Here is a 26,415-nt window from a genome sequence, read left to right as displayed (position 1 = left end):
ACTATAGGGTTAATGCTTCCCTGACACCTGCTCACTGGGCCTTGTTCCCCTGGTACTTACCCTAAAAACCAGAGTTAGATTCAGCAGGAAGGGTTTTTCTATGGACATTAGTTTAAATTGATACTTTTTCTGATGTGGCTTTGAAACTTCAGACTGATCATTATTTTTTCATTGTCTTTTGAAGTCCTATGTGATCATTATTCTAGATAAAATATACCAGCAGCTGAACCTGGCTCACGTCTGTAATCCCAGCACTTTGGGAGGCCGAGGCGGGCGGATCACCTGAAGTCAGGAGTTTGAGACCAGCCTGGCCAACGTGGTGAAACCCTGTCTCTACTAAAAATACACAAATTAGCCAGGCGTAGTGGTGTGTGCCTGTAGTCCCAGCTACGCGGGAGGCTGAGGCGGGAAAATCGCTTGAATCCTGGAGGCCAAGGTTGCAGTGAGCCAAGATCAAGCCATAGCACTCTAGCCTGGGCGACAGAGCAAGGCTCTGTCTCAAAAACAAACAAACAAACAAACAAAAACAAAAAAACTAGCAGAAGTGTTGAAGCAATCTTTCAAACCACACCTAGGTAAATGAATGTTCCAGACCAGTGTACACAAATCCTCAGGGGATCATGTTAAAATGAAGATTTTGATTCAGTAGATCTGAGGTTGGACCTAAGATTTTGCATTTTTGGCAAGATCCCAAGTGATGCTGATGCTCCTGGTCCAAGAACCATCTGTGGAGGAGTAGCAAGGTTCCAGAACATTTCTATCACTCCTAGCAAAGGAAAGTTCTGCGGAGAGAATGAGTACCTTCAATCCCAGATTTTCTTCTCTCCCGAATTAAAAATATTTCAAAGCATGATTTTATTACGCATAACTGTATACCTGTATAGGATAGTTGCAAAGACTAAACAGTGATTGAATACAATAAATGTGTTTTCACTTAAAATATTAATGTATCCACTGTACGTTTGTTGTCAGCTTTGGGTGTGGTGAGTGAGTGGGGTACCTGTGGGACACTAAACACTGAACAGGTGTCAGTTCAAGAATACTTCTCAGGCTGGGCGTGGTGGCTCACGCCTATAATCCCAGCACTTTGGGAGGCCGAAGCGGGTGGATCACCTGAGATTGGGAGTTTGAGACCAGCCTGGCCAACATGGTAAAACTCCGTCTCTACTAAGAATACAAAAATTAGCCAGGCGTGATGGTGGGCACCTGGAATCCCAGCTACTCAGGAGGCTGAGACAGGAGAATCACTTGAACCTGGGAGGCGGAGCTTGCAGTGAGCTGAGAGCCTGCTACTGCACTCCAGCCTGGGAGACAGAGTGAGACTCCACCTCAAAAAAAAAAAAAAAAAAAAAAAAAAAAAAAAGAAAGGCAAGATGTAGAATCTGCTTGATAAAGGAAAAGGACAAAACTCTGCACAGGAGGTGAAGGGAGGCTAACAGTTATTGAATAATGATTCTGGGCCAGGCACTCTCATGTTTGCTAACCCTTCCATTTTCTAAGGTGGCATGGGACAGAGGTGTTGGAATACCTATTTCCACAAGACACAGGTTGAGGAGGCCAACTGGCACAATTTATATGGGGAAGAACTTGAATCCAGACCTGCTTAAAGAATCAGGTACTGTGCTCTTTCCACTCTCATCCCCCTGTCTCCAACCTCTTATGAAGGGTGCATGGAGCTGCCTGAGAACCAGAGAGAAAGGAGACCGCTAGACATAATGGTCTTCCCGGGGGAAGGAGGGCCATGGCTGGATTTGTCTGTAGAGGGTCAAAGGGAAAGAGAAGGAATCTAGGATACCTGGGAGGAACTCTCATGTGGACAGGAAGTGTGTTTTGTTTGCTGTGACTCATCACATAGCTTAGTGTGTAGTAGAGGGTTGACTCAGCTCTGGGCTTGGGTTACTCCAACTCTACCCATCCCAAGGGAGCTCTGGCCTTTGGCTCCTGGAGATAGATAACTTCTAAATTACCTCCATAGATCATTTAGAATACCTTGCCTGATGAGAATGGCTTTGTTCACCTGTTGTACCTTGGGTCATGCTAGACAGTTGATGCTAACAATGTGACTTATGGTGGAGACCTTGGCCATGGGTTATCATTTTGACCTCTGACAGGGCTGGAGACTGAGTAACTAAGGTTAGCCACATAGGTACTTCATGCCTAGGTGACTAACACCCACCCCTCCCAGCCCCCCAAAAATCCCTGGACACCAAGCCTAGGTGAGCTTCCCAATCGCCAGTGCTTCTGCTTCTTCCATGTTGTCTCAAGGTATTGCTGGGAGAATTAAGTGCTGTCTGTTGAAATCCACTGGAAGTGACAACTGGACGCTTGCATCTGGTCTCCCCTGAACCCTGCCCTATGTGTCTTTTACCTCTGCTAATTGTAATCTGTATCTTTCCTGTGTAATAAACCATAACCCTGAGTATAGTAGCTCTTCTGAGTTCTGTCAGTCCTTCAGACAAATCACTAAATCCGAGGGTGGTCTTGGGGATCTCTAAAGAAGAACTTAATACCCGCCATTAAGAATCAACTTGCAGAGGTGGACTGGGGAAGGCTTTAGTTTGGTTCAGACCAGTCAGCACCTGTTGAGCACTCACTGCTCACCAGGTGCTGCTAGTTGTTGGGATACCAAGATGAGTAAGTCAGAATCCCTGCTCTTCAAGACACCTTAGTGCCTGCAAGGATCCCAAGGAAAGCAATACTTTCATCCAGAGGTGCTAAGCACCAGGAGAGACACAGCATGCTGCCACAGGGCTAGGGAAAGAGCCCTCTGCCCAGGTGGGTGTTCAGGAAGGAAGGCTTCCTGGAGGAGACTGCCCTCTGCGAACCACCCTGGGTATTTTGAGGATCTGGTTACTGCTCTTGGAACAGACTGTCTGCAATTATTTAACAGCTCTCACTAGGAACATTTGCGCCCAGAGGCTCCGAAGCTAAGGTGAGGAGGAGTGGGTGTGTTTCCCACAAACCCAGGTCTCTGCTAAACTCTGTGGACTGCATAATTCATTTCAGACACGGAAATCAAAGTGGTGCTGCACTGGAAAAAGGAGAACAGAATGTCTCCTGTGGCTTACCTGAGGCTGTCCACAGAGCATCGGGGCCTTCTGCCTCAAAGTGTTGCTGGCAACTGCATCCACCCCTCAGGTCACAATGCTGCAGCATAGAAGTCCCAGGATCTGGTGAGAATGTCTTCCCCATCCTCCTCACCCCTGCCCAGGCTGGGGCAGACACTCTTTAATTCCACCTACTTTCCCTGGGAGGTGCAAGGGTGGAAAGTCTTGCTCACTACTTAAGATCAGTGGTATTTCCATTCTTTCTCTCTTCTAAGGGACATTGCTACCAAGGTGGGGTGGGGCTCTCCCATTTCTTCAAGTTCTTTTCCACTTGTAAAACCCTCCCCTCATCTATTCTGTAAGGCACCTGCCCTCACCTGTGCTTACTTTTGAACTGCTTTACTGTTTCTGTTACCTCCAGGATGCCCCTTTTAAACAAGTTCCACAGCTGATATTACTCTGTATCAGAGTAAATCCACGCAGGTCTTCTTGTGCAAGGTCCAGCACTGTGCCCACCTTTCCACAGAGGCTACTAGCCATGACACTAATCACTGTCATGGTTTATGTCACACCCACTTGGCCACCCTTGAGATCCACCACAGGGAGATGCAGCAATATACCTCTCATTCAGGTATCCTTCCTCTCCCTCAGCCACCCCACCTGTAATGGACATTTCTTCTTTTGGGCTGCCCAGATCTAGGTTTGGGGAATTGTCTATTCCATGCATCTTGGTGGGAGGCAGAGCTCACCACTCAAGAGAGAAGATTAAAAGGTTCTAAACTTGTTTTCTCAGGCTCCTTAGATGGTGCACCCATGTGGGAGTCTGACACCGGAGCTACTGCCTGAGATAAGAAGGGCCCTGGGGATTCATCCTAGTGGAGATGGCGGCAGAAGCAGCGCCATACAGCCTCAGGGCAGTAGCAGCAGCCAGGCGAGCTGTGGTGCCCATGAAGTCCAGAGGCAGTGACTGCAGGGTCCAGATCAGCGTGAGATGCGATTCTGGCTGCTCAGCTGCACGTTTCTTCCTGCCTTCCTTCCTACAGGCTTCCAGCTCCCCATGTCTCGTCAGTAAATTACTTCCCCACTTATGTCAGACACAGCCAGTTTCTTTCACTGCAAACTAGAGATGCTGGCTGAGACACACCACTCTTTACAGAGCACTTGCTTCTAAAGTCCATTTCCCTCCTACCTTAGCCTCCCACCCAGGCGTGAGCCCAAACCTTTGAAGAGGTAATCGGGTGGAAAGGAACTGTGACTCAAAGTTAGGGACAAAGCTGATGAACACTAGGAGAGAAATTTCTCTCTTCACTGGAAACTGGGAAACAGGTTGAGGGGTTAGAATGTAATTAGTCATTCCAGCATCTCATAAAGTCTTTTAAAAAAGGTTGTTAATACCAGTAATAGTAAAAAAAGAACAAGTTTCCCTCTTTTTCTCTTCTGAATCCCTCTCCATTTTTTCTTTCACCCAACACTCAAAGCACGTACCTTTGGCCTTCACATGATTGAAATGTTTGCTATCTATTTTCTTCTGGATTCAAATTTTCAGCTGGTTATCTACATAATAATCGTACTTTTTTTTCTATACAGAACCTGAGGGAAAAATGCCCTTCACCATCAAATACTGCAGCCTCCACCCACCCCCATCTTGCTCCCTACCCCTAAGCAGACACAATCCTTTAAAACACACAACATAATCTTCTTTATTTAATTGTTTAATCAGTTTACATTCCACAACTGACAGATTATTTTTATTTTTTCCATGAACAAGTCATTTAATTAATTACCAGACACTTGTTTTTCTTCAATCGATGGAAATACAATATTTCTGCCAATTCGAAAAAGAAAATTGCAAGATGCAGTCAGTTTCAGTGAAGTCCCCAAATGCTCTCTGCTTCCTCAGTCCTTTCAAAGTCACAGGAACCTGGCAATTTCCCTTTTCATCCCCCCTCCCACTTCCCTGTTAAATTTACCTCTCAGAATATCACAATAGTTTCAAGATCTGGTTTGGATCACCTTTCCTGTAATTAATTAATTATGAGAAGGAACAGACAGTACAATAGATCTGATAAGATGTAGCATTCTTGTTAAGATTAAACAACACATTTATTCACATCATATCAGAACAAATTAACATAATATTTAATCTTATTTTAGCACCAATAACCACAGGAATTGCTACCTCCAAGGGCAGAGGCATTGTTAGAATCCTGCAGTACACGCCACTCCTTGTCTGACCAATCAGAAAGCACTATGCAAATTAAAGGTAAATAAATTTATATTGACTGAGCAATAATCTGGTGGGCCATAAACACTCCAGGCGTTTGAGAGTTTTGTCGGTTATGGTCCCTGTCTAACGACCATATATAAAACATACCCACCAAATCAGCTCATTTTCGCTCAGTAACACAGAGCTCAGAATGTTATATTTTAAATCAATCAAACCTTGTCATAGTGACTTGTTGAAATGCTTTGAGACTACCCAGGGGTTGGCTCCTTGCCTTTTATTCTGCTCTCTCCATTAAGATCTCGATACTTATCTTTTTCACAAACAAAGGAGATTTCTTCAATCCTAAGGAAGGTCTCCAGGCAGGGAGGAGAGGTAGGCAATGGTGGGTTGAGTCCCAGTGCAAGGGTAGAACTTGTCACCATCACTGCCACCTCCTAGGAGACCCAGTGTGCCTGTAGCCACTGCCCTTCCCAGGGTATCTCCTTTTTAGCATTTGACTTTAAGATAAATGTTTAAGAAAATTAAGGGATTGAGAAAACAATTCTAAATATTGGTGAGATGATCTTAGCAGGTGATTGGACCAGACTGACAGAGAGAAGGCCTGCCTGCCCCTTCCCCACTATATGATAAAGGGATCAGGATAAGGGGTGAGGGCAGTAGCTGACATTCCTGCAGCTGAAGAATATGACCTGCTTTGGCCTCTAGTACTTGGACAGGTCATCAGGGACATGCCTAGGGCAGCGCCGACACCCTCTGGGGGCAGATGAGACATGCAGTCCACAGGAGTGGTCATCTCCTCTTACTAAGCAGGTGAAGCAGAACTTCCAGAGGCCAAGACAGCAGCCTCGACATAGCTCTGTGCTTTCTACTCTAGGCCAACACAACAAGACTCAATCCTGCCTTCATCAGCTATGACAAGAGCTATGACAGTGAGTGACCCACCAGGGAGGACCACCCCATCAGTCTTCTAATGAAGGACCTAAGTCCGTGCTGTCCTATACAGCAACCAGTAGTCAGGTGTGGCTTTTGAACACTGCAAATGGGGCTGGGCCAAATTGAGATGTTTTCTAAGGGGACAATCACATTGGATTTTGAAGACTTCATTTGGAAAAAAAGAATGTAAAATATCCCAGTAATTTTTATATCGATTCCATGCTGAAGTGACACTATTTTTGAAATGTTAGGTTCAAATGTAGTCTGAAAATTAATTTCACTGATTTTAGCTCTTTCTTTGGACTTTAAAAAATGTGGCTACTAGAATATTTAAAATTGCATATGTGACTTGGATCATGTTTCCATTGGATGACGCTGGTCTATACTACCTTCCTGAAACTGGTCCCATCACTGTGAACCAGCAGAGGGGAGGAAAGTTGGGATTGAAGGTGCCCCTAATCATGGGTTGGGTCACTGGCCAAGCTCGATGTGCCTCCACTCTTCGGGGCAGCTGGTCTTCTCAGTCCTGCAGGGACACAGTTGTTTATGCAGCAGATTTACCTAATCCCTGCTCCTCTTCCCTACTTCCTATTACTTCAGGGTTACTGCTTTGAGGATCCTTCTCTACTGCTTTGCTGAGGATTTTCTGGTGATTCTGCCATCTCTCCTTCCCAAAGCTCCCTTCATCTTACCTCTGCTCCCAACCCACATCTTCTGCCTACTGCCTCCATGCCACCACTGCCCCTGCCGTCTTCATTCTTATTTGGTAGCATTCCTTAGCCAGACTCCCTGCTTCGGACACTGCAAGCCACATTTACATGGTGAGTCATAAATTACAAAGCAATTCACGCGTCATCTCCTTGGAGGCTCTTTCTCCTACCCCAGCCCAGTGCAGCAAAGCTCAGTCAGTAGAGATAGACAGTAAAATGAGATTGTCAAAGCAGGTGGGAAAAGGAATCTGAGAATGAAAAGGTAGATAGAAGGCTCTGGACTCTGAGTGCAAACTGGATGTTAGCTCGAGGTCACTTTCTGAGGGGCGAAAGCAGGGGCCAGGAGGAGCAGAGAGAAAATGTCTCCTAATTTACCTCCACGCAGTAAGCACACACTGGCAAGGGCTCAAAGTCTCTCTAAAAATAGCAGCAAAATACACAAGGGGACTGGGCACCCCAGGAGCCCTAGAAGCTCCTGATCCCCATTTGGCTGAGAAGATGTGGAGACAAAGTGAGGTAACGAGACTCCCCCAAGCCCCCGAGTGAGCCGGTGACAGGGCCACTCATGCCACCCCAGAGTCAGGTCTTTGTCATGACCCTTGCCATGACCCTTCAAACATTGCTGATTTACTTTTATTTTGGGGGAAGTACATTTTACTTTACAGGGAAAAACCTTTAGAACACAGAGTTCTAAGCAGACACTGGTGACTGTGGGAGAAACAACCAGAAAAAAACTTCCTGTGTCAGTGGCATCCCTCCCTTCAAATCCCACCCCAAGTCAGGATTTTAGGGCCGTCCACATAAGTCCTCAGAAAACTAAGGGCTACATCATTGCATTTGTTTAATCTCACTCTCCCTCCCCTTTATTTTCAGTTTACACTTTTATTTGTACATTTTTACAGATAGTCTTGAATAGCAAAACAGTCACACCATGGGTGGAAATGGGGAAGGAGTATGAGAATGAGTTCGTGAAAGCTCTTCACAGGAAAGGCTTGGTCACGCTCACAACACAGACGCACTGGTACAGACGGATTGGAGAGGGTCTATGGGTGACCCAGAAAGGAAAGGAAAAGCTCAGCCAGTGGGAAGCATGGGGTTCTAGAGAGGAGAGAGGGATACAGAGTTCCTTAAGGAGCAACACCTGGTCCTTGGGAATGAAGTGTGGGAGTTGCATTTGCTGAGACTGGTGTTTGCCAAAGAGATGCCAGCTTCTTGGAGCTACTGCTGTGCAACTCTTCATGTTCAGACCCAGTTTTCTGTTTTTCACACCTGAACACACACCCCCCTGCAGTTGGGTGGCTCCCCCGTTACCAGCTGGGCTCTATCTATAGAGAGAGCAATGGCTTCCCTTTCCTTGGAGGAAGTCTCACCCTCACATGGACACTTGATCGGCTGCGAAGCAGAGAATGTGCAGACCCTTTGGGAAGGGCGTTCTTTTCTTGTTTAGAACCTAGGATTCTGTTTTTCCCAAACAGGATCACACCCAGACATGTCTTAGTGAATATACCATCTAAAGGGCTTCCTTATATGAATTCATATGTTTTTGATGAAGCTACTGGCTTCAGCAACTGACAAGAGAAAGAAGATCCTAGTTCCTTGAGACTTGGTCTCACCCTAAACTTGAAAGATCATTGAAACATTTCAGAATCTGATTTGCTTCCACCCATTCCATTTGGGAATGTACAGCTGGAAATAATGTTAGGAGAATTAAAAAAAAAAATACTAAGGCATTGACCATGTGCCTTGGTTAATAGTTAGCTGGTTTAGCTCATATATGCTATTTGCCCATATGGTTTACTCATTCTGTCACCTCTGCGAATAATTGAGATGGATAAAAGTGCCCTTTGCAAAACTGGCTCTGGACAAAAGGAAGTCTAGGAATAGGTAAAGTAAAATAAGGAACTAATTTCTCTGGGGGACCTGAATTTAAGTGTGCTGAAGTGGGACAGGTCCAGCCCTGTTCAGCAACAAAGATGACCTTGCACTCTGGGTTATCCTTCAGCAGCGAGGCACAGACACTTGATGCGAGAATTCCATTCCAGCAGGGGGTCTTGTGAGGGAATTAGAGGATACATAACTCATATGACACTTCATGTTTGCAAATCACTTTGCAATTTCTTTGTCACCCTTAATATACCATGAGGTAAGGTGTTATCACTATCCTCATTTTGTAGATGAGGAAGTTCAAGTATGGAGAAGACACAGTGCCCCGAGTCACAAATCATTTCAATGCAGAGCTGTAGTGAAATTTACAGTAACTGTTAAACAAGCGTAGCTTAATGAGTGAGTTACTCTGGCTTCAGCATTCTTACCTCTATGATTATATTGAGATAGCATCTGACCAAAAAAAAGAAGAGAGAAAATGAAAGAAAAGGAAGGAAAGAAGGAAGGAAGAGAGGAAGAAAAGCAGGCAGACATGCCCAAATAGAAATCTTTTAGCGCTGCTCCATCCTGCCCCTAAGGTCCGGCATTAAACTTTTAGGCCTCTTTGCTATCTGTGGGGGCTCAGGGCCCTGCATTCTTGCTACCAGGAACACAGGGTTAACTTGACGCAGACCAGTGTGGTTCTGTGGCTGTGCACTGCTCACGTGGACCCAGCTGCCAACCCAGAGACAAGCACTCATTGGGGAAGTTTTGAGGTCATGACCATTTGGATTGGGCCCATGGTAGATGCCTCAGAGTGATCTGATTATGAACAATCTTGTAGTCTTTTTTGTATTTTATTTTTGTTATATTCTACAATGAGCAGGTATTATTCAGGAAAGAAATCCAATACTCAGTAATCACATATTCTAAGAACTACGAATAATGTTTAAGAAACATTTTGCATCATGGCAGCATCAATGAAAAGAGGGCAAACACAGCACCAGACATTGAGAGCTTTGAGAGACAGACACCAGAATCACATGTGTATGTCAACTCTGGTGGGGTTCTTAAAAATCTGCCCCCTTACTCTATCCCACACCAGCTGGAAGATGGCATGGAAGGCAACCCCGCTGGTGTGCACCAGCTCTTTCTATTTGCACTGAAATCACCTCTCACTCGGAAACATCGTATTTCCCTGGAAAGGGCTGGGTGTGTCCCCTGGGATGGATGAGTCCCCTGAAGACAGGGAACATTTTCAGAAAAGCAGCTTCACTTTAACTACAAGAATCAACCAAGTATCCCCCACAAACCACACCAAAGGATGACCACAGTGTATCTCTTCCCACTCCTTCCCCCGGATATTTGAAAAATCAGTTACCACTCAGCGCATAATCCAGGTGAAGAGAGAGTCCATTCTAAATGCCTCTGGGTGATGTACCTGAGTTCATTATTCTGAATTTGACCCAGGTGGGCATCTTTGGAGACCTAAGCAGCACATCCTCCCACTGAATCAAGACAGCTACACATAGTGCATTTGTTTCCAGCATCTTATCATGAGTGTGGATGAATATTGAGATATAGGGCTCAGTCTCAGAGTCTTGGGATATCCTTCCCTCTTGTCACAGGAGAGGCAAGCATTGTTGGTGGGACCACTCATCCCTGATGGGAAGATATGCACCTGGGCTCGGGGCGCTTATGGAAGTCTTTGTCTAGATTTGGAGGAGTTGTCCAGTCTCTGTGACTCCATGATCCCTGAAGTTGAAATGGTAGGGTTGTTGAAAAGCTAAGGCTTGGAGGAGGATTGAAGCTGGAACAGGCACAGATTTTATTTTTCATATTTTGATGCCAGGGAGCCACAGACCTCCTTATAAAACCTACAGCCACAATGAACAAGGAAGGGGGCTGCTTGGAGTCTAGGAGCCTCTCTACAGATGAATCACTTATCTATCTTAATTGACCCAAGTTGATGCAGGAGGAAAGTAGGAGTGAGTGGAGGGAGAGGAAACGGAAACAGAAGAAGAAACCATAACTCCCAAAATAAGGAGAAAAAGATGTGGGGCCTCTCTCTAAGTAGAATACCTCACTTTCCTGAATCCCAATGTAGTAGAGTAGTGAAGGAAATAAAAGTTGCAATGGGTCCCAGGCTCAAGGTTGACTTGCATGGAGCTCAAAGCACATACATGTTCATATGCCAGTAAGAAGTTTGAACTTGACCTGGGGTTGGGGCTGGTGACTTTAGTGAGGTCATTGACCCTAAATGCCCTCATAAGGTTGGGTTCTACTTTGATTCAGGGTTAGCAGAGTCTGACCGACAGAGCCTCACAAGTCAAGGCTCTTGTCTTCCTCCTCCTCATCTCCCTCAGCTACCTCACAGACAGAAAGCTTCTGTAACTGGTTGGAGTCAGATGTTTTAATCTGTGATCAAGCCCTTATGCTAGAGGGATCAAGGGCACCTGAGAAGTCCTCCCACTGGCCAGGACTTGCCCTCTGAATGGGGCCTCTATCCTGGTCATGTGGCTGGGCGTGTTTTGTTTCCCAGCAGGATCAGATCCCAAAGTGTGTTTGTACTTATCTGGCCCCACTATCAAAAAAGTCACTCAAAGCCCCTGCTCTGGGCTGGTGAGTTGAGCCCAGGTTGTTTACATCTTTCCTGGGAGCTTTCTAAAATTTCAGGAACTCTCAGGGTTTCAAAGGGATGCAGTAAACTTTGCTAAATGTCTGTCACAAAGATAGTAATTGGATACAGCAGATAATCTATTCATTAAAAGTATAGGATTTTTTTTTTTTAAAGAGGATATAAATAATGATAGGTCTGTAGCCAGCATCCTCAAACATGGTTACTTACAAAAAGTTTAAATGGTTCATAGCAAATTTCCCCATTTAGAATTTTTGCCCTCTCTCCTGCAACTGGAAAAAAGCTGGAATTTCAGTGTGGTCATAGACAAGCCCTCTTCCCCAAATGGATGCTTGTGAACACCTGTCTGTCCCTTCCTTGGGAGAGCCCATTCAGGACACTTGGAAGGAAGACACAAGGCCTCTCAATCTGAGATACTTTTCTTCACTTTTCCTTAAGCCCAAGTATGCCCTTCCCCTTAAGGGAGAAATCTCTTTTCAAAGAAAATTAGAAATAAAATGCCCAATTTAAAAACTGGGTTTTCCTGAAAATTATTTCCCTTCTCACAGAATAAATCATTTATTTTAAAAATAATCCTTAGAACCCCAACTGGAAGCTAACAACTTTTCCCATTGCACACCTTACCCTATCGCCCAACACACCCACACACAGGGAACTCACACATGAGACCTTTTGCAGATGCTGACCAGCGTCCCCAGTAAGGAAGTCTTGAGGAGTGCACCCACACCTGTGTGCAGGTGTGTACTGACACAAACGTACACAAAATGCACCAGAGAGATACACATACAGAGAGACCCACATTCAATCCCATTCATGCACATCAGATGTCATATCATATCCAGATATGAATTACACACACACAGTTCAAAGGAGCAGATGAGGGTGGAAGATAAAAGAGAGAGAAGGTAAGTGGTTAGTAGGTGAGAAAAGGAGGAGGGTGGTAGGAAGATGGGTTGGAAGACAGGTAAATGAAACGGATCACACAGCCGTGGAAGGAAGGCTGCTGAGTGCTTGGCAAAGCTCCCAAAGCATATTTGTTTATGAAACAATGGGATTCTCTGCTATACAGCTGACCACGGCTATGCCAGCTCAGGGATTCTCACCTGGCCTCCCCAGGGCTGTTGGGCACCAGCAGGGTCACTGAGATGACTGTGAGTGGCTCCCGCCCACTCCAGCAGACTCCCACCCCTACAGTGTTCGCAACTCTCTGGCTGACTTTGCTTGCCAGCACCTGCAGTGCTAATTTGCTCAAATGAGCCCAAGATACTGGGGTGGATTTATTCCACCTCTGTTTGGGTGCTAGCCACTAAGACTGTTATTTTGGGATTCATGGCCTTGAATATCAAGAGGGAAAGGAAGAGGATGGAAAGAGTCAAGAGTTCTGCATTAATTTACACAATATCATACAAACTTGAGCCCATGGGAAATGGACGTGCTCTCTCTGCATGTGACCTACTTCCTTTCGCTTGTACAGAGGTCACCCCTAGGGAAAGGGGAGATGTCAAGTGACAAAGGACAGCTTCTATAATGGGGAGTGAAGGTCTTGTTGGTGTATGTTCTTGTACAACAGCAACCAGAGCAACATTCCTTCTCCCTCCCGAACCGTGTGTTCCCCCTCTTCTCTCATGGCCTATGTGCCCAGCTGTGTCTTGAACTTCCAAAATTAGAGGACTAAATCATGCAGAGTCCCAGAGCTGTAATGTGGAGAACCACGGGGGTCCTCTGGCCCAGTGGCTTTGTTCTTGGTTCTGCCCTCTGGAAATTTCAGCTATACCAAAAACAATAATTTTAAAAAACACAACACAAACAATAAGACCCCACGCTCAAGAAACATCCACCGCACAGACACACACACACACACACACACACACACACACACACACACACACGCACGCACACACCGCTCCAGGGATCTGTAGCTGCAGAATTGGCACCCTTATAGGCCTGTCCCTCATGACAATTTCTAGGTCTCTGGGCCTCTATCTGGGGCCATGAAACCACTACAGTGATAGAGAGACAACAGTCATAATGCAGTATTTCCATTTAAAAGGTAGAAAAGAAAAAAAGGAAACTGCCCAAAGTACACATGCACGCACACCCGCACACACACATCACAGCATGACTCCAAGGCTCCAGTCTGCCCAGGGAGTGCAGGTGCGGCTGGGGACAGAGTGGCCTCTTGTTTCACTGGGTGTAAGGCAGCTGGAAGGTAAGACTGGGTTGTCTGAGCATCCACCGAAGCGTCCTTTCATTGATGCAGATCTTGCCTCTCAGCATGTTCTCTTCCCTTCCCACCTATGAAACATTGTCCAAAGGTTTAGCAGCAAAGAGAAAACGTCCTTCTCAGTTTGTTTTCTCTTCCACTCCTTGTGTGTTGCTGGTGGGCTGGGAAGGAAGTCCGAACAGGAAGAGCAGGAGAAGAAGTGATTCTGAAAATGGCCTCAATGATTTGGTTACATTCTAGGAACTAAGGGCTTTGTTACCCTGTGATATGACTGGTTAGGGGTGGCGTCCTCTCCTGTTGGCCCAGTGGGTGGCATTTACTTCTCTACATCTGTGCTGCCTCAGACCCCTGCCACTGTCCCTTCACCACCCCGTCCTCGCCAGTGATGGGGATCAAGATGCGGTCGCAAGTGGTGGTGTTCGCTCTGTCTTCAAGAGACCATGAAGCCAAAAGTCAAGAACCGATGGAAGAGCCACAGGATGGAAACACTTTCCCCATCTCAGAGATGAGGCAACACAAAGTCCGGCGAGATGCAGGTGCCTGAGCCAACTCAACTCTACCTTGGCACTGGCATCGTCTTGATTTAGTTTTGTTTTGTTTTATATATGTATATTATATATATATATATTTATATATATATATGTATGTATGGGTTTGTTTTTTAGCACACTGTCCCATTCTCGGGTCTGGATTTAGGGCAGTTGGTCCTCGGGACAGGTTGAACAGAAGGGGCCAAGGTACAGAAGAATCCCGAGATGAGTGTGAGGCCCAGGCCCCCCCATGCACAGAACATGGACCAGCCATAGCCATGGCTGATATCATCAGGGAGTCCGTACAAGTAGCGTGGGTAACGTGACAGCTCAAAGTTGATCCCGGCCACACAGGTGCACAGTGAAATGATGCAGAAGGTTCCTGGAGGATAAGGGAAAAGACACGGGGTGGGAAAATGAAGAAGGAAAGGGGAGAGGAGAGGGAGAGAGAAAGAGACAAGTTAAGATTATTACATTTTCAATTTTTTTAAGGAGGAAAAATGGGAAGTCTAGGTAAGAGCAGGTTATCACCAAGGTCAGTATCTGGAAATATTCATGGAGAGGAGAATAATATTAAAGGATCACCAGTTCATGACTCTCCAATAATGGCCCACTCTTGGACACACTCGGGAAGTCTCTCCTTTGGGAAGATACTAAATAGATATCTCATGAGCATTTTTTGTGGGGTGGAGTGAGCAGAAGCACATTCAGTTCATTTTCCTAAAGCATTTTAAATTCATTGTATTTCTTTGGAGACAGGGAAAACACCTCCTGTTTGCTACTTCTTTAAAGAGAAAAAAAAAAAATCTTTTTCTTATACATAATGACTTACTCACACAGTAATAGGTTTTCCTTTAATCTGTTCACCAACAATTCTTCCAAAACCTGGGAATATTTTCCTTTTTCCTGTAAGACATTTCCCAAAATGTTCTCTCTGGAATGCTAATGTTATGAGATCCTTTACAAAGTGAGAGGGAGGTAGAGTCAAAAGACGGGGAATCCTGCTCATGACTTCTCACCCATGAACACGCATCATCCACATTAATATTAAGGTAACTCATCTACCCTACTTTATGAGGAATTTCACAAACTTATTGATGATGGGACATCCTCTTAAAAATATTACTCATACAAGTCTCTGATAAGAAAACTGCTATAAGAGGTAGAATGATATAAAATGGTTTAGAATTATAAACCCATTTTAAACTAATACAAGTTTTTGGTGTGCCTAAAATGAATTCAATAATGTTCCTCTGGATTTGCTGTGTTTTCTGTTCTTTGTGTAACCACTGATATGAGAGGAATGAGCAGAAGAAGGATGTATAGTTTGGGAAGGCTGGGCTGGATCAATGGAAGGAAAAAAAAAGAAAAGCATTTTTACAGGGAAGGAACAAAAGGAGGTGCATTCAATTTTATATTTATTATTAAAACTCTTGCTTTCTAACAGCCAAGTTTCTTTAAGATTGAGCCTTGTTTCTTTAAGAGCTAGCCTAATTTTTTTTCCAGAAGCTTCCTGGAAGACAAGGAAGAAAATATAGAGTAGAAGAATGAGGCTCACAAGCTCGTGATAATTTAAATGGCCACAGTTGACCCTAAAATAAGTATTAAGTGCTATGTGCTAGGAACTGTGCTAATGATATAGTGGCTAAAAATGAATTATTTAGGCAGATAGTGAGGGTAAGGAAGTTCTCGGTAAGGTTTTCCTTTTAATAAAAAGCAGCCCCCAAATCATTTCTTTGAGCAAACGAGCAGCCTGTAAAATTGAGCTACAGACATAGATAAGCATGCTGGAAGCTTGCACGGGTGCATACCCGCAGCTGTGCCAATAGGAAAAGGCTACCTGGGAGCTAGGCATGTTCAGCATGGTGGCTGCATCTTGCCTTTTCTTTGTCAACCACATGAACAGTAAGGAGCAAACAAGATGGCGCCCCCCAGGTAGAAAATCCGTTTGCATAATGAAAAGATTAGGATGGGGTGGCCAGCTTTATCATGCCCTATGTAAATGTCACACCTGGTTCAACCAATCTTTGAGCCCTATGTAAATCAGACACCATCGCCTCAAGCTAGTCTATAAAAACCCTATGCACTTCGCCACCGACTGGAAGTCCCACTTGGGTGCCCTTCTCTCTCTGCGAGAGAGAAAGCTATTCTCCTTTCTCTTTCTTTTGCCTATTAAACCTCCACTCCTAAACCCACTTCTTGTGTGTCTGCGTCCTCAAGTTCCCTGGCGTGAGATGACAAACGTTGGATAATTACCCCAGACAACGACGCTGCCTCACTGAGTACGTGGCATGTATTGAAACCTTAATTCATAAAACAACTCTTAAGATGTGGGTTATATTATCCCCATTTTACTGATGAGGACATTGATGCCCAGAGAGCTTAAGTCTAAGATCACACAGTTAGTAACTGGCAGAGTCAGGTTAAAACTCAGGCAAGCTAGTTCCAGAGCGTGCAGTCTCATCCACTGTACTATTTACAACTGGTGCCAGGCAAGGTGGATCATTTCACGGGTTTCCCTTGTTGCACTAGACCTAGGTTCCAGATGCCTCCTCCCTCACTCGGCATGGGTTAGGGCAGTTTATAGTTTTGGAGGACTCAAAGCAGATCGCTGAGCCCCACACCCACAGTTTCTGGTTCCGGAGGTCTGGGGTGGGGACCTGAGAATTTGCATCCTGAAGAAGTTCTTGGGACATGCTGATGCTGCTGGCTCAATGACCACACTTTGGAGCTATAGGATTTGAAACAAGTTTTTACCGGAGAAAGATAAAACCTAATCGGCCAAAGCCCAGATCACAGAGGAAGAAATAAAAACGGATAGTACGTGTGAAAAATGGTCAATTTTACCAATAACCAAAGAATTGAAAATTAAAAGCATAATGATAATCTATCAAATCAGCAACATTGTGTTTTATTTTGTTGTTGTTTTGCTTTTCTTGTTTGTTTGTTTTTTAAAGATCATCTCCAAAACTAGTAAGGGGGCAGTAAAATATACCATCCCATAGACTCCAGGGGGGAGTGTAAGCTAGTATTTCCTTGCAGAAAAGTGATTTTTAAAATACTCATACCTTCATCCTAGTAATTTCATTTTAAGTTAAGAAAATAATCCCACCTAGGGACAAATACTTAGGCATGGACGTGTGTAAGATTTAGATATGAAGATGTCTATGGTGAGGGTACAATGAGGAGTGGCTGTCGGAGGGCAGACCAGATGAAGCCCCAGATACTGGGCAAGCACTGTTTTCAGAGCTGAGAAGTTTGAGCTTTACGTAGGGTCAAGGCACTTTGGTGACTTCAATCCGCATTTCCAAAGACCACTAAGTCAGAAGTGTAGAGGGCAGCCCAGAGGTAGGGAGACCAGTTAGCAGGTTGCCGCGGTCATCAGGGAGAAGGGGGAAGGGTCTGGCAAGGTGGGAGCAGAGCTGGGAGCTCCGAATGGCTTAGTGGATGATTGTTTACTCAATGATTATTTGTAGAAACAACTGAAGGTGCCCTGGGCACAGTGACAGTATGACTAAAATGTATGCATTTGTATTTGTGCATGTGTGTGGATGCATTTGTGCATGTGTGTGATGCATGTGCGTAGTGCCATCAGTGCTTGTGAGAACAGTACTCCAAACTTGTGGGAGTTACAGAACATTTTTCATGTTGTGCACTAGGGTTCAGACTGAATTCTCTGATGGTCCCCAGGTTGGATTAAGTCTCAACCTAGACTCCCTGAATCAGAGGGTGGGAATCTATAGTTTCTACAAGTTCCTCAAGATGACTTCTGTTGGTCAGCCTGCTTGAATCCTTGTGTGGGGCAAAGGTGCTTTGTATGACCTGGAGAAGTGATTCCAGGTGGGTAGAAGCAGGGGCAGGAGAGGAGAATGAGGCAGCCTGCAGGACACAGCCAAGGCAAGAGCAATTGCCTGGGGTGAGAGAGCAAGAGGAAGCTGTGTCTTGGCATTACTTTCAAATAAACCAGATTCCAGCAGACCAAAGCCAGCCTGCTCGTGCCTCACCTACTGTGGATGCTTCCAATTGCTGGTTTGTGAACCCACCATTGGATGTGTAATGCTATAATTTACTAAAATTTAGATTTAGGACAGAAATGGGGGGCAGTGAGGTGAGTTCAAGTTCAAGCAACCCTTGGGATGTTCAAGGCATTTGAAAACATGGATCTGGAGCCTGATAGAAAGTTCTGAGCCAGAAATGTGGAATGAGTCATCATCTCATAAACTGAAGCTGTGGATGGGATTGAGGTCACTGAAGGACTTTATATAAACTGTTTCTACAGAGGATACTTAAAGAAATGGAGAAATTTCTTCTTATCAAAAAGCCATTCTATGCTGGTGAAGTCTAGTCATTTGTTCTGAGACAGGAGGTTGACCTCAAGGAAACTGTCGTCTTCCCAAGCTGACAGTAGTTGATGAAGCTGAATATACATGATTATCGTGGCATGTCACACAGCAGGGCAGGCAAGACACAAAGGATGTGGCTGATGAATGGGGAGTGAAGGGATAAGGTCCAGGTGGACCTAAGTACCAGTAGAAAATGACTCGACTTCTTCATAACTTTCATTTTGCTGTTTTGCTATACTAACGGAGTTGATGAGGAATCTTCCTGCCTTTACTTCCTGTTGGTTGCTCTGTGACTGTGGAACCTTTTGAAATTCCTTTTGTTAGCTCTTGTCAATATCCCCAAAGATGGGAAAACACTTTTATGGCTCCCACCTGAGATGGCCCTTAACGTAGACCATTGATACAACTTGCTTGGAAATTCCATGTGTCAAAGAGGGAAGAGTTGGAAGAGGTTTGATTAATTTCCATACATGCTACTGTTTTCTGTGATGAGTAAGGGTTTATACGTTTTTAATATGTACATTTTTTGAGACAGATTCTCATTCTATTTCCCAGACTAGAATGCAGTGGTGCAATCATAGCCCACTGCAACCTCTGCCTCCAGGGCTCAAGCGATCTTCCCACCTCAGCTTCCCTAGTAGCTGGGACTACAGGTGCATGCCACCATGCCCAGCTAATTTTTAATTTTTTTGTAGAGACAGAGTTTCACCATGTTGTCCAGGCTGGTCTCAAATTCCTGGGCTCAAGCAATCCACCCACCTTGGTCTCCCAAAGTGCTGGGCTTATAACGATTATAAGTGTGAGCTACCACACCTAGCCAATAATTTATATTTTTATGTACCTCTTCACATAGAAGTTCAAATTTGAAAATGTGTACTAATAATTAGAAATAGATAAATGTAGGTGCGCACAGTAGATCCTCGATAAAGGGACTGAATGAATAATGCGGTGCCATTCCTACTCAGCACCATATTCTGACAGTTTAAGTAATGATATGCTTTGACCAACATTGATTGAATCCCATAGAGAGGGGGACAAAGGGGAGACATATGGGCAAGGACCCTGACTGACACAGATTGCTGTCTAGTGTGATGAACGCAACTCTCTGCCTGTGGTTTGGTGGCAAACTGGGGAGTGTGGGGTTCAAAACTCCTCCCCATTGACTAGCTGAGGTTAGGGAGCAGGTCCTCTAGGAAAATATTTTAAATGGCTCTGCTGGAAAAGATGTCTCAATTAAAGGACAGTAATAGATACTACAACATGGTGAACTGCAACCTCCTCCATTTACCCAAAGTTCAGCAGTCCCTTGTGCAAGTGGCACAGGCCTGGGGAGAGTTATGGATGCAGATGAGGGGGCTTCTGCTCAGAAAAGAGTCCGTATGCATCCCCTCTATGGGAAAGATAAAGTCCTGCTCTCCCCAGCAGGAGCAGACCATGGCCTCTGGGGCTAAGTCTTCGGGATCTGTCACTGTATTTCACATGAGCATTTATTGATATATAAGTGAGGATCGAAGAACTAGAATCAATAGTAATAATGCATAGTCATATCTTCTTAGGAAGGCCCACTATGAACTGGGGTTTGGGCCCCATCCCAATCAGACTCCAACACTAACTGTAGTCATGGTGTAACAACAACAAGAAAAGAACTCTGCCCCTAACCCTTCCTTTGGGAGCTGGGCTCTGCTGCGTGCTGCACACGCTGGCTGTAAGCAGTGTCAGGCATAACACTGGCCAGGGCAGTCATGACAGTAGGAGTGGTGGCTGGTGGTAAGCAAGGTCAGGTCTTGGGGAGGGGCCATTGGTGGCATTGGTGGCATAGTAACTGTGATGATGGGGAAGGAGGGAGACATTCCTGTGGCTGTAGGCACCTTAGTATGCAGAAGAGCAAATCAGCAAATATTTGTTGAACTTCTATGTTTGGGTCAAGCTTTATGATACATGCTAGGGACATAAAAGAAAGAATAAGACATGATCCCTGCCCTTAAGAATCTTTAATTAATCTAAAATAAGAATTAATCTTTAATCTAAAATAAAAAGCTTTTTCAAAAAGCTTATACTCTAGGCAGGGATATGAGACATGCATAAATGAAAAGTTGAAGATGAAGTGAAGATAGTATCAGACTGAGGCTGAAGAGACCTGAGTTTGTTATCAGCCCTGAATGGTGGGTCCCTCATCTGTAAAATCAGGGAGCTGGAGGAGAGGACTTCCCTCCCAAGTCTGGTAGTCTCTAGGAAGAGCGTGAGTCATAAATACCCAGTAGCAACTGGTAAGAGTTATACTCAGATACAGATGATAATGCTGGGTCAGGAGGGTTTCCCACAGGAATAGGGTCTTGAAGGAGGCACAGGGTTTCTGCAGACCGTAAACAGAAAGGGGTCCCCGCTAGGTCTGGAAAGCATCCCTCCTTTCACCTCAGTGCCCCATTGTCCTAGGGCTCTGTGCCCGCGATAAGACGGCATGCTCACAGGCAACCCTTACTACACCTCTAACCTCTGAAAGGCTTGCTGCTACCCTCTGAGTCATGCTTCTGGCATTTCTCACACAGACCGCTGTAACAGATCACTGGAGTCCTGCCTTTTAGTTTTGCCCTCAAAGAGTACCCAGTGGTATTTTAAAAAATTAATCAGATGATGATTCTCTGTTGCTTAAAACCCTCCAATAGCTTCCTATCACACTCAGAACACAATCCAAATGCCCGTATTCCTGTTTCCTGTACATCTGGCCGTACCTGAGTGAATCCCGCCTACCTAGCCAGCCTCATTTATCACCCTGACTCCCACCCTCCCTACACTCTGGCCACACTAGAGAGCATTCTGTGTCTCAAGCCAGTGAAGGTTGCCCTACCTCAGGCCTTTTGCACTGGCTGTTCCCAGGCCCAGAATGGCCATCCTCCAGCTCTGCTCAGATCTCAGCTGAAATGTCATTCTCTCAGACCCTCCCTGGCCTTCTTCGGAAGCAGCACCTCCCCCAGTGGTTTTCAAACCTTGATCCAGGGAGGCAGCTCAGGAGCTGCCACTGGGAAGGAGGGCGGGAAGTAGAAGAGACTCCTAACCCTCTCTTTTCTTTGGCCAGAATAGCTTTGGTTTGATCTGTTTCCATGTGAAATTTCATTGGAAGAAAGAATTCCAGTGACGTAAACATTTTTGAAAATCACCGGCTTTGTCCATCTGCGAGGGGAGCTAAGGTAGGTCATTGGAGGAACTGTCCTTTGGATGGCAAAGTCCAGTGGCTGCTCTGTGGGTGGCAAGGCTGCGCCTTTGGCAGAAACAGCAAATTGTTCTCAACCCTCTTCCTGCTGGTTTTGGAAGGGACCTCAGACTCCTACTCAACCCAGCCCTCCAGGCAGCTAGCTGCAGCCAACCAGTCGCAGCTGGTTGGAATGAGAAATGAAAACTAATTACCCTTTCTGTGCCAGAACTCTCACTGGCATTGGCTCAGAGTTCAGGAGTCCACTTAGAAGAAGGGATGGCACCACCCCAAGTAGCTGCAGGCTGAGAGCTGTGCTGTTAAGACCTGCTGACATAGAAGCAGCAGCACCCCGCAGACCCCTGGGCTCCGCTGTCCCTGTCTGTAAACACCTGTGAGTGGGAAGGCATGGCTGAGGTGGGGAACGGGCTATGTAAACACACATGCTTCCTTGTGTTGGCTCAAAGGCACCACCTGCTTCCTTTGATGACTGTCCCTTCCTGAAGCTCTTTCAGGAATCACATCTACAACGTCACCTTACAACTCCCATCTCTGAGCCCTTGTCAACACCTGGCTGGAAGAGGGGAGGATGGTCTCAGTGCTCTGGACCTGCTGCTGCCCCAGGACCCCTCCACACTGTGAGGGTGAAAGAGAGGAGCCACTTTCATGCCCAGATTGCTCACTCCTTGTCCCAGCACCAAACATAGCTTCCTCCTCCATCTCCTTCATGTTCACATTGCTGCTATCCCCCATTCATATTTCCTTGGTTGCCAAATATTAGCTTCTAGTTTTCTTGCTAATTTTAGGTTTTTGACTATCTGACAACTTCCTCCTGCTTGGATATCTCTTCCCTCGGTTCCCAAGCTGCCCTGGCTCCAGGCTTCCCCCTCACTCCTTCCCACCCTCTACTGGTCTTTCCAGCCCTGCAGTTCCCAGCTTTCCTCTCTCCCCACATCACACGTCCTTGCCGGCAACATCCTGCTCTCCTCTGACTTGAACTCGCACGACTGGTTCATGCGATTATTTCCTTCTTTCTATACCCCATCCCCAGGGACACAGGGTGTTCAAGGTGTTCCCTTGCCATACACAAATTTTTAGTGCTACCTCCATAAGCCCAAATTTCCGTAAGTTCCTTACTTGTTTTATTCCTCCAAAGTCTTGCTTCCCTATTAGGGTGACCAACCATTCTAGTTTGCCTGCAACTTGAGGGAGGATGGCGCCTGGAACTTGGGACTTTCAGTCCTAAAACTACAAAGTCCTGGGCTAAGAGAGTCCAATCGGCCACGCTCTCTGCTGTTTCCTCACAGTCCCACTTTCTGCTCTGGGGCCAATAGGTAGTGTTGTAGTGATGACATCAGTGAATCCCTGCTTGAAAGTTAGAAAGCACCACCGGGTAGCCAGAGGAAACAGAAACTCGGATCCCTGGAATGTGTTGCTAATGTTAGGCAGTGCCAGGCAGGGATAGCATTGTTGGGGAGCAGCTAATTCTTTTGTCATCCTGAAATGTCACCAGGGAACAATTAGTCAGCCAGTCCAACAATGGCTCTTTCCCAGTACCACCTTAAAGGTTAATAACCAAAATATTTCTGAGTTGATATTCAGAGTTACGGAGCTAACTCCCTGCTCAGCTCACTCTGAGTGCTAATTGCAGGTGTATAAGGTGGTCAAGGCGGTGCTTCCTGTCTGCTTGTTGCTGGATTAGCCTACACAGAAAGGGGAGGCTAGAACATGTGTTTCCACTCCGCTTGGGGATTCTCAGAGAAGCCACGGCAGTCATGACACAGCGATGGACCCTGTGGAGAAATAGCATCAAAATTGAGGCCTCAGGCTAGGCAGCAGAAATGCTCTTACTAATTCAAGAAGCCGTCTCCTAGGAAACCGAGGCCCTCACGAGGCTTCTCACGGAGATTCAGGGCAGTTACACATTGTGTGCACAGGCATTTGCCCAAATATCTATTCCTTATGTGACCAAGTTGTGCCCACAACTTCACTGGTGCCCAATTTCTGCAGGTTTCTAGAGCCAGATATCCATCTGTGTGACAGTTTCTGCTCCCGGGAATGAGGAATGGTGTCTGCAGATCCCCAATCCTGGCTTCCTCCCTTGTTGCTATGTGGTGAGAGGGCCTCCATTCTGACTGGAGCCCTACAGGTCGCTGCAAGGCAGGCTCTGCAGAAACACCCACGTGGGTGTGCGTGTCAGGGAGGTCAGAGAAGCGGCAGCCAAGTCCTCCATGAGACACCTCCCTCTATCACCTCTCCAATCTTTAAAACCAACAAGAAGCATATCCGCAAACAGAAGGAGAGCGCCTCCTCCTTCCACAGTGGCACATCCATCCTGGGAAGTGGATGATACAAAACCCTGCCTTTGCTTAGATTAAATGCTTCAGCCGCATTTAGCTCTCAAGAGCACTTTATAGCTTTGTTCAGACCTGCACGGAATATAAATTATGGTTGAATTATACACGATTGCATCATCAGCACTCAACAGGCAGGTCACAGGGTTTTACATCAAAGGCGCCTTAGGGATTTGTCGGGATAAGGCAGGGGAGGGTGGATGTGTTCAGAAAGAGAACATGCTGAGAGGGATGGGGTTGGGGCAAAAATCACTGATGATTCTGCAAGCTGTGAAAAGGCTCTAGGCAGACACTGCCAGGAGTAGAACTCGGGAGTCAAGCCTCTGGGGCAAGCAGGGTTTGTGTTCCTGAGGCTGTGTCTATACACGACACAGCTGCTCTGCACCCAGGCGTGAGCATTCCACAGCAACGCAGCATCCCAACTCAAAAGACTACAGGGACCGGTCCCTCCATAGAGGCTGGTCTCAGTTCCAAAGAGAATATGTCCAGATTCCTATCATAGAACCTGGAGTCTTCTCCCTTGGTTTTTACACATCTACGGATGGCCATGGAAACACAGGAATTTTGCCCTTGAAAAATTCATATGTTGAAACCCTAACCCCTAGTATTTCATATGTGACTATATTTGGAGATTGGGCTCTTAAAGAGATAATTAAAATGAGGCCATTAGGGTGGGCCCTAATCCAATTCGACGGGTGTCCTTATAAGAGGAGGAGCTTGGGACATACAAGGAGACACCAAGTGCGTGCACACACAGAGGGACGGCCTTGTGCAGAGGCAGAAGAAGGAATCCATCTGCAAGTCAAAGGAGAGAGGCTTCAGAGGAAACAACCCTGTTGGCACCTTAAGATTGGACTTCTGGATTCCAGAATTGTAAGAAAATTAATTTTTAATGTTCTAGCCACCCGATCTGTGGTATTTTGTCATAGCACCCCTGACAAAGTAATACAACAGGTGAATATACAGTAATTGGCTTATTAATATTACTTTGCAACACAGGATGAAATAAGAATATCTATGTGGCCAGACCTTGTGGCCATCCTGTAGCCAGAACATGCCTCTAACATAGCCATAGCAAATAATAGCTGTTAGGCATCTTGTGTTCTTTTTTTTTTTTTTCTCCATCTAATCTCCCTCACCCAGGTAATTATGCTCACTTCCACTCAGCTCCCATCAATCTACTTGTTCTTTTGGGTGTATGTTTAGATTGGGTCACAAGATCAGTGGCCCTGGTAGCCTCTACACTGAAGCTAGAGCCTTTATAAACTTCTGAAGCCATCCCAAGGGCTGAGCAAATAGAAGGGGACGTTGGCAGGGTGTTCAAAGGGTTTCATTACAATGAGAATTGATTAAGGTCAAAGTGCCATTGACCTGTCTCCTGGACTGGAGTCTGAAATTCTCATCCTCCCTGCGGTCTATACAGAGTCTTTGAAATTACCCGTTATGGTCTAATCCTAGTCCTGAATCTCCCAAGATACCTTCCCCAAGTATGCCTAGCATGAGATTATCCACACTTTTACTGAACCTTTAAAACTTTTATGGTCCGAAACAGCAACCTACCAATGAATTGCACCTCCTATCCTCTGTTTCAGTTTGTGTTCAGCTAGCCTGTGAATTTCTCAAGAACTGGTGTGGTGGTGGTGTCTCCTTTGGTATCGCACACAGCACTGAGCATTCAATCCCTATCACTTGGACAAATGGGATTTCTAGGCTGTGCAGCTTATAACTAAAAATATGAACATTGGCCGGGCGTGGTGGCTCACACCTGTAATCCCAGCACTTTGGGAGGCCGAGGTGGCGGATCACCTGAAGTCGGGAGTTCAAGACCAGCCTGACCAACATGAAGAAACGCCATCTCTACTAAAAATACAAAAGTAGCCAGGAGTGGCGGTGCATGCCTGTAATCCAAGCTACTTGGGAGGCTGAGGCAGGAGAATTGCTTGAATCCGGGAGGCAAAGGTTGCGGTGAGTCGAGATTGTGCCAATGCACTCTAGCCTGGGCGACAAGAGTGAAACTCTGTCTCAAAAAAAAAAAAATAATAATAATAATTGAAACCTAAAGGAAAATGAAGTAAACACACTATACCTTGTCCCCTCATTCCCCTTTCTAAAATTGTTACGTAATTGCTGAGGTGTTTGTGTATTACATTGCTGTGTTTGTGTGTGTGTGTGCGTGCACAGGTGCATGCACCCATGCACATACACACCTTCCTTGTGTTTCAGTGGACACCTTGGATTTCAGAAAGCAGTTTTCTTTTTTTTTTTTTTTTGCAGGAATTCAGCATCAGAATAATACCCTCTCTGCAGGATTATTTTGAAGAGCCATGATAATGAATGTGAAGAGTTAAAATTGCTTTCT

The 26,415-nt window shown here is 45.6% G+C and overlaps 1 protein-coding gene across 1 annotated transcript in view; it reads right to left on the bottom strand.

The window, feature by feature from the left end:
- Positions 1-4,722: 4,722 nt before the first annotated feature.
- The window catches only part of TMEM178B (transmembrane protein 178B), a 407,540-nt gene continuing 385,847 nt past the window's right edge, over positions 4,723-26,415 (bottom strand). Inside the window, exon 4 of the mRNA XM_002803496.4 lies at positions 4,723-14,554. Within this exon, the coding sequence (XP_002803542.2) occupies positions 14,304-14,554 (251 nt within the window). The 3' untranslated portion in view covers positions 4,723-14,303. The remainder of the gene's footprint in view (positions 14,555-26,415) is intronic.

The sequence above is a fragment of the Macaca mulatta genome, chromosome 3, assembly GCF_049350105.2.
Source record: "Macaca mulatta isolate MMU2019108-1 chromosome 3, T2T-MMU8v2.0, whole genome shotgun sequence".
In the NCBI taxonomy this organism is placed as follows: domain Eukaryota; kingdom Metazoa; phylum Chordata; class Mammalia; order Primates; family Cercopithecidae; genus Macaca; species Macaca mulatta.
This window is presented reverse-complemented; position numbering and strand designations above follow the sequence as displayed.